A 9,504-nucleotide genomic window follows, 5' to 3' on the forward strand; every position below is an offset into this window, starting at 1 on the left:
AACATCATCGATGTCTAAAATCCAAAACGTTCTAGGAACAATCTATCCGGAAAGAAACACGAGCATATGAAAAAAATGACCAATTTGATAATTAAGCTTCTATAGAGAATGTGCATCCATGCCATACCCAATTTCACAGGGAAAAGGCACAACCCTTTCATCTGTTCATATGTGTCCCATGTAAGTCTCTCAATTTTACAAATCATTTCTTAATTTTAGATATCTAAATATCAACGGAATTGTATATGGAATACAAATAGTTATACATATTGGGGGCTGTATATGATGTGTCTATAACAGTACTAATGTATTGCAATTGCTTTAAGGGATTGTTTATTTACAGCTGTTTATATCTGTATACCCTTGCACATGGGTATGACAACTTAGTATGTGTTATATCAGATGTATTAATTGTACCTCCCATTGTAACTTACTATGATTACTTAATAGTACAATATTTATGAATTTCATCCATTATTTGTTATAATCATGTTGTTTAATTGTTTTAATGCATATCCCCCACCGAGGGCCCTCGATTGGTGAAACATATCTATATCTATAAAAAGATAAGGATCTCAATTAATTTCCCGTCAATCACCCCCGGTGGTCTTAAATCGGAGGGGGGGGGGGGGGGGGGTCCTGTCCTCAAGTACATGTACCTGTGGTAATTGGTACAGCCAATGACAAAAAATGACAAAAAAGGGGTTTTGGACGTGTATCAAGCTAAATCTAACTCTGAATAACAAACTTACTGGTAAATTGCGGACGCCGGTAGACTAAGTACATTTAGGACACATTCATCTAATAAAGAAAATCAATGGGCGTGAATAATTATGGTGTGCGCACGGCATAATATGCCGTGGGTACGATTTATGATTCCGAGTCCCTTATTTGATACATTAATTGAGTTTGGGATGCATGTTATTCATTCCATACACCGATCGCGATATAGTATTGCATTGTATTTAGAGGGAAATCATGTACCATCGCCAAGGTTCAGGGTTAGACACAAAATCACATATCGTCTAAAACTATTAGAGATCCTATATGCATGGGAGAGAGCGAGCAATTGACTTTTCTCCTTCTATCTGGAGATGGATGAGTTACATCTTGTGAGATAAAAATCACATATCGTCGCAAACCATGATAGATCCTATATCTATAACCCAAATCAAATATGCAATATCATGATCAAGGGGAAAACTACAAAAAATAAATAAAAATAAAAATGGTATAAATTAAGCTACGTGTACCGTTATGCAGTATAAAATGTATCTTGTATTATTTTACGTCATATTTGCCACATAGTTAACAGTAACGAAGCAGCATGTTTGACATACTAGTAGATTCTCCGATTAAAAAGAACTAGAGAATTAATTAAATTATTCATGGTATAGTTTGCGTGGAGTATTTGATATACTCATCATTAAAATGAAAACATTTCTTTTTTCGGTATAGTGACTATCGAGATCTTCATTTCTTCTAAAATTAAGCACAAATTTAAGTGTTATGCAAGTTTAACCCCGAGTAATAGATAATAAAAGTGACATGGAAAACCCATATACTACGGTCGTTCATTAAGAAGTATATTTTTTTTCCATATATTTAGCAAAGCTATTTCGTTTGCAACAGAGGGAGAGATATCATTATCATTGTAATAAATCGTTCGAACGAGATATTAAGTCGTGTGCTCGAGATAATAATTTAAAGTCGAGTACATGAGATAATAAGTCGCGTGTATGAGACAATACACGTAAGTCGTGTACATGAGATAATAAGTCGCGTACACGAGATAATTAGTCGTGTACACGAGATAATAAATGAATGGGCCATATTAATCCTGGTCCTTCATCAAATGACAACAAAAGCAATAAGGGTCACCTATTCCCTAGAGGTAACGATGTACCGAATTTGATATCTGTCCAGAAAAAGATCATAGGTACTAGTAAACAATATTTGACCTATCGAACGACTACGCCCCCCAACCCGTGTGGCCTTGAAGGTTTGAACATTATGTATTCAAGCCATCAATACTGTCTTGACATAAAAGCGAGATTTAGGCGGGGCTAATAAAAACTATCACTGTTGAATTCCGTTACCCTCGAGCGAGCTTTCTTCACCTGGGTCTCAGTGTGAAGAACTATAATAGACAGCAACTGCCCTAAATATATCATGGCGATCGGAGAGACGTTTTCTTCCTCCACAGTGTTTCTGAAAATCTGCTTGGTGCTGACTCCATTGCAAACCCTTCTGTACCTGATAGGATTTTCCAGCTACCACTGGGTCACCCGGATAATATCCATTAACCCCTATGAGGCTACTGGGATAATTTTAGGGACTCTGCGCACCACCCAGGGGCTATGGGGCGGTTGTATACAGGATGAATGCAGTACCGCCGACATAGAGGATGCATCAGGCAAGAACTTTCCTGTATCAAAAATTATTTAAAAAATTGTTACATAATATGTGAAATGCATTTCTAGGCCAAATTTGATCAACCAAACCAAACTCCAATGTTGCGAGGTCACGTTAGGGTCAATGAATCCAGGTCTTAGTGTTTGTAGAATTCTCCTTCAGCTTGGGTGAAATATTGTGAGATATTTTTGTAAACTAAGTAATATATAGAGTACTTTTTAACGAGTGTATCATCAGATAACAGACGAGGGGGCTTGTCCCCGAGTCTGATATCTGAAGATGCACGAGTTAAAAAGTTACTCTATATGTTTTGTATCGTTGTTTTCAATGCACTGAGTTGCCCGTGATCTATCAAAATTTTGTTATGTTCCATTTTATATGACCAATGAAAAAAGAGCACGTGATTCTAGAAGTTAAGCGTAATACATTTTATGAAAGTTCCATCCACCTCGCCCTTTTAAGCAAAAATGCCGTGGATGACGGTTGTTATTTTATGCTCTCGCAATTCTTAGGATATAGTTTAAACCGAATTCCTTAAATAAATTAGGAAACCTGAACATTCACAATCTGTTGATATGCATCTCCTGGAAGAAGATCCTAAACAGAATCACTGGTTACGGCGCTTTGTGTTAGAGGTACAAAAACTTTTTGTTGCGAAAGGAAAACATTAAATTTGAATTTTCTTGATGAACATGACGACCTTATTGTCGTTTTCCGCAAAGTTTTAAGGGAATTATTACCAAAAAGCTCAGGTACCAAAGTGCGACAAGTTGATTCGATAATGCCAGAAGATGAGGAAAAAATCTGGACTCGTGGAGTACACCGGATTTAGATAATTGTGTGTTTCATTTCGAGCCATAATTAAGTGGCTGTTTAAGCAGTAAAAAATGTTTTCTTGTAATAATTTTTATAGCTGCTTAAAACATTTCACAGAAACTGGTATGTTCTTTGAACTTCATGAAGCACATGAATTTGTAAATGATAAATAAAATTTTCTTATTTTTTTGCTACTCTTTATTTTTTTTTTAAAGTGTGATCTATCAGAAAAAAAAGTGTGATCTATCACAGATACACCACATAAAACTGTTGTGTATCAAGAAAAAATGAATTGCTGACATCAAAGGAAAAGCTCACAAACAATGATACAACTTAATCTAATGTTTGTTCTATGTCGATATATGCTCATCTACATGTACACATGTAAACTATTCAAGAACCAAGCACAGGGGCTCGGTTGTCAGACACTGAAATTTATAACAATTTATTCCCGAAAAAAACCCATACATAAATGGTCATTCAATATATGTTCTATGGTATCGAGATAAAATCCGCCGTTCAAATCGTGGAACCAAGAACACTCTATCAGATAGCAAATCTAATTCAGCTGTTTTATTTTATTATATGACTAGAATTTGACCCGTGCGTGCACTGGCTGACATATTGCATAATATTATGATATCGGTTATTCACGAAATAGATACATTGATACACCGTATTGTTGACATTTACATAACCAGGCTTTAAGCAGCTGTTAAGCCTACAATAAAGCCAGTAATTTCACTTCACACTGCTTTAGTTAGAATAATCTAACTGTGCCTCGGAACAAGCCTTCACCACAGTTAAAATGTACCCGTAATGAAACAAAAACTCGATAAAATTAGTCAAGCTGCATTGAAAATGACAGTCAAATCATTCATAACAAACCAGTATTACAGTATTTGAGGCTGTAAATACCTTTCATCTAAAAATTTAATTCATATTAAAGAAGAATTTGACATTTTTTCACCTACGTTTTTGGGAGTTAATTTTAATCAACTCCTCTATGCAGTTACTCTGGCAAGCCGAACGTGAAACAGTGTTTGGACCTAAGCACAAATCATCACCGCTGACAAGACGTAGATCTTGAAAATAATAAAGTCGTTGTACTGTATGCTGTACCATTGTTTTTCAAAAGAAAAGTATCTATAAATACCTTGAAAATAGTAAGATTTTATATAGAACGAACAATTCAATTGTTTTTGTAGTTGCATGTAATCCTACGCTAGAGTTCAATAAAGTCTCGTTCAACTAGACGCTCGGCTGTCTCCGCAAATCTCCGACAAGCAGAGAGTCTCTCTTGGTAGTCGGAGATTAACGGAGACAGCCGAGCGTCTGGTTGAACGAGACTAGAGTTCAATATTGCTTGGATCCAGACGTGTAGAATTTTTAGAAACATTTTGATTACGGAAACACAGTTTGATGGAATTAATTCTATCTTTAAATATTACACAACATGATTCATATGGGGTTTTCTCGAAATTCTTGTCAGAAAAGTTCGAGAATTCATATTACAAAAATTTGATAAATTATCGTTGATTTTAAAATAGATAATAATCAATAAAATCAACTCCCGACAGTACTTCAGTACTTTGATTATTACTCTACACACACCATGTTGACATTCGGAACTCTCGGAATTTTTCATATTAGATGCACCGAGTTAGAGTTATCTCTCGTATTTTCTTTGATGAACAGAATATAGTAAATTTTCAATGAAAATTTACACGTATCGGTTCTGAGTTTATCCATACAAATTTGATATTGTATAAACATAAACTAAAGAGCCTCCCGTGATTTAGCGTGAATGTAATACGCATGCGCAAGATTGTAAATCCCAAAAAAAAAATTCACATGATTTCCGGATTTTTAAAAGGAATTTTCGTTGATTATTAATAAGCGAAGCTTGATCGTATGGAACGCCAAATTAACATATATTCAAATATTTGTACCTATCTTCAAATAATTGTACCTATCTTCAATTCAATTGTACCTATCTTCAATTCAATTGTACCTATCTTCAATTCAATTGTACCTATCTTCAAATTGAATTAGAGATAGGTACAATTCAATTATACCTATCTTTAATTCATTTGAAGATAGGTACAATTGATTTGAAGATAGGTACAAATGCAATGAATTGAAGATAGGTACAATTGAATTAAAGATAGGTACAATTGAATTGAACCTATCTTCAATTACTAAAATATTGGCAATAATGAATACTCCCTGTATAGTACGTCATTTCCGTTAAAGTCTTTTCATAAGCAGACTAGGTTTTAAATACAGTTGTAAAAGATATATAGTATCTACTACATCTAGTATCCAAATATGGGCCCTAGTATTACTATTAAGGAGGGATGCCACATCCAAATTTTTATTCATAGATCTTTAAAATATTCCTATAAAGTTATGGTTTCAGCACCTAAAGGACAATATCAGGTCTTAATTATTTTTGTTATACTTTCATGTTAAATACTGAAATCTGATTGGTTAAGACGCAGTTCATAATCCGTTCTATTACCCTCAGCGTTAGCAACGCACTTAGCAACGGGTAACATTACAAATTGTTACATGTGCGAAAATTATGCGCGTACGGTTCGCTGTACAATTCACGTAATTCCTATATAAAAGCAGTAAAATTTTCTTAAAAATTCAGACATTCAGTATAACAAAATAAATAGTGCCTGTTTGGGAGGATAACAGTTGAAATTGACACCCCTCGAAAACCATTGTCAACCTCCGCTTCGCGTCGGTTGACAATGGTTTTCTCGGGGTGTCAATTTCAACTGTTACCCTCCCAAACAGGCACTATTCATATAATATGATTTTTTTTCATAATAAATGAAAAAAAATGTTTCATTTGTAAATAAGATGATTTAAAATTAAAAATCTGCTATTATGAAATGCATCATATGAAAATCTATTAAATATAGTTGATGCTTCCCTCGTTTCCCTCCATGTTGAAATGTCTTCAAGGGAGCGTTCATTATTTTCAACAATACATAAAACGAATTGAACCTAGGTATAATTGAATTGTACCTATCTTCAAATCCTTTGTAGATATGTCTGAATTGAACCTATCTTCAAATCAATTGTACCTATCTTTAAATGAATTTTACCTATCTTCAAATGAATTAGAGATAGGTATAATTCAATTGAACCTAGGTATAATTCATTTGTACCGAGGTATGATTATTTAGAGATAGGTATAATTATTTACACCTATCTTGAATTCAATTGTACCTATCTTCAAATAATTGTACCTCTCTTTAATTCAATTGTACCTATCTTCAAATGATTTGAAGATAGGTACAATTAATTGAAGATAGTTACAATTATTTGAAGATAGGTACAAATGTTTGAATATATGTTAATTTGGCGTTCCATATGATTGAGAAATAAATAAAAACACATTGGTAATCTTCAAGTACCAATGGTGTTTAAAATACGGAAAACAAAAGACAGAACTCTTCTGATTTCTTCGGTATTAAAGCCCAAAAATTCGAGTCTATTATTTTATTATAGTAGTATAAATTGAATTTTAGCTCTCTGATTAGCTCATATCCAACTATCTCGAAAAAAACCCCTAAGAACGTTATGTTCACCTGCACGTAACCTAGGAGGTCAATATAACTAGAATCTTCGCTTGATAACATGCAGTTTATTTGAAACGTCTGTGTCAATTCGTTGCTGAATCATAATATAAAATAATAATTGCTGGGTTTTTTTTAGCTACCATCGAAGTACAATAATTTACCTCGCCTCCGACTCGGTTAATAATGTATTTCTCGGGTAGCTAAATCATCGGATTGACCTAAAAAAACCCGCAATGATTGTATAGTACATTGTATTTATAAAGAAGAAATAAAAAAGAGCTTTTGACACAGATATATATATATATATATATATATATATATATATATATATATATATATATATATATATATATATATATATATATATATATATATATATATATATATATATATATATATATTAGTTAATGACAATATTTCATGTAATTGAGCTTTCTTTTTTTTTTTACAGAAATTCTACACGTGACAAGACTGTTTGCAACGCTTGCTCTGATCGGGTTTGTGGTGACCACTGTTGGTGTGTTTGTCTGTCTGTTCGTGACACATCTATCACAGAGGCGGATCCTACACATTTTAACGTTAATGGTGGCGACTGTAACAGGTAAAGAAATAAGGAACACAGGTTTTTTTTCTAAAAATTCTTCTGATTTAGTGCATATATATTGTATAAGCATTATATCAGCCTATTCAATGAAAACCAAAACTTGAAAATTTAAGAGGTTGTGGTTCAATACTGGAAGTTATTTATGGTTCCTCGACACACCATAATGTTATGTGATAGATCGATAAAGTTTCTTTTTTGAAATATGATTTCACAAAACAGAGACTAATATCGGCTTTCAATTATTTTATATGATTTTTAGCTCCCCTGAACTGAAGGTTCAAGTGAGCTTTTCTGATCACCTGTTGTCTGTCCGTCTGTCTGTAAACTTTTCACAATTTTTACTTTTTTTCTAGAACCACTGGGCCAAATTTAACCAAACTTGGTACAATGCATCCTTATGGGAAGGGAATTCTAAATTGCTAAAATAAAGGGCAAATCATTTGTAAAAGGGAGAAGATTGCGAAAATGCCAATTTTTAAACAAAAGCTTGTTTATACCGGTAAAGTGAAGATTAAAAATTTTAAAATCGTGACAGCCGGACAAATATTGGGGCCCTAAGAGGGGTTTTAAGTTTAACATAGAAATATATAGGGAAAATGTTTAAGAATCCTCTTCTCAAGAACTCCAATGCTACAATTTGTGATATTACTATATAAACATCCTAAAATAATGTAGATTATAAATTGTTAAAGAACAGTGCCGTGTTGATATAAAACATATTTAAAAAATTGCTTTAATTCCCCGTAACATTTAAGCCCTGTTGAATACTTCTGATTTACATGCACGCTTGGATTTACCAAAATTAGCATACAGTTTAAAAATCGAGAATTTTGAACTGCATATACATGTAGATAGTCTAAATCCGGAAATAACGTACCGAACCTACTTGAATGGTGTCTATTTAAATCAGAGGGAGGAAAAATTTAAATCAATATTATTCTGTTAGTGGATCGATTGACGCATTTGTTGAATAATACTTTATGCATGATTTTACGTCTGGAAAAAAAAATCGAATAAAGCTTTGAAGTTGCATATTACTATAGTGATCAAACAAACATTCCTGGCCATAAAAAGTCGATGGAAAGCGATTTAAAACGTGTCAGTGTTTTACAGTGAGCACATTTTACAAGACTACATAGAACCCACGTGACTGTTTGAAATAATTTATTCCATACGTGGGTTCAAACTTGGGTCACGTAGGTAATAGCTGTCACTTGCCATAGGAAAAACCTTTGAAATTTCATACGTTTTTCATATTTTAGGTACAAGCCTAATGTTGTACAAATTTCATATTTTCATAGGAGTTTTCTAAAGGTATAATGCGTCTTTTGTCTTTTCAACAAGTTTGTAAACGGTTAGGCTAACAATGAACAAAGGCTTTGAATAAAATGCAAGTTCTCGATTTACTATATAAAATCAAATATAGTAGGATATGTTAATTTTTTCAAAATATCGATCTAATGCTCCATTACAATTACTAGAATGTGAACTTCAAACTGAATATTTTTCCTTTCCTTCTAGGTGTGTCTGTGTTGATTGCAGTGTTGATATACGGGTCACAGTACAATAACCCCGAAACCATCCGAATAACCGTAAGCGTGGATCTTGATTGGTCATTTGGCCTGTGTGTGGCCGCCCTTGTTCTGGATATTATCACCACCATTTTGCTTGTTTTAAACGTGGTCAAGAAACCCAGGCAATGATCACAGAAGAAGACACGCAGCATAATCAAATTCTTCGCCGTTTTTTTCTCTCTCCCATAACTGATGTAACTTTATGAATGTCTATCATTATATCATCCCTGTTTTTGAGCTATAATTCATTATATTACAAAGTGTGCGTATTGACCGTTTTAACCATTTATATCTATGAGAAATAAAAAATATACCTCCATTTGAAGAAATACTCTTTTAAAGAAAATTGTGCAGAGAGAGAAAGAAATAATTTGAACACTCATTTCTTTACATTAAATTATTTGCATATACATATACTACCGAGTAATTGTTAACACACTTTGCATGCAAATAAAAAATCAATTGGATTGAAATAAAAACTTTCTGCATATAAAAA

The 9,504-nt window shown here is 33.3% G+C and overlaps 1 protein-coding gene across 1 annotated transcript; it reads left to right on the top strand.

Moving 5' to 3' along the window:
- Positions 1 to 2,051: 2,051 nt before the first annotated feature.
- LOC128193231 (uncharacterized) lies at positions 2,052 to 9,504 on the top strand. Its single transcript, XM_052866575.1, has 3 exons — positions 2,052 to 2,416; positions 7,282 to 7,431; positions 8,956 to 9,504. The coding sequence occupies exons 1-3, from the start codon at positions 2,173 to 2,175 to the stop codon at positions 9,135 to 9,137; spliced, it is 576 nt and encodes a 191-aa protein (XP_052722535.1). The 5' UTR covers positions 2,052 to 2,172; the 3' UTR covers positions 9,138 to 9,504.

Source organism: Crassostrea angulata, chromosome 1 (genome assembly GCF_025612915.1).
Source record: "Crassostrea angulata isolate pt1a10 chromosome 1, ASM2561291v2, whole genome shotgun sequence".
Taxonomy (NCBI): Eukaryota; Metazoa; Mollusca; class Bivalvia; order Ostreida; family Ostreidae; genus Magallana; species Magallana angulata.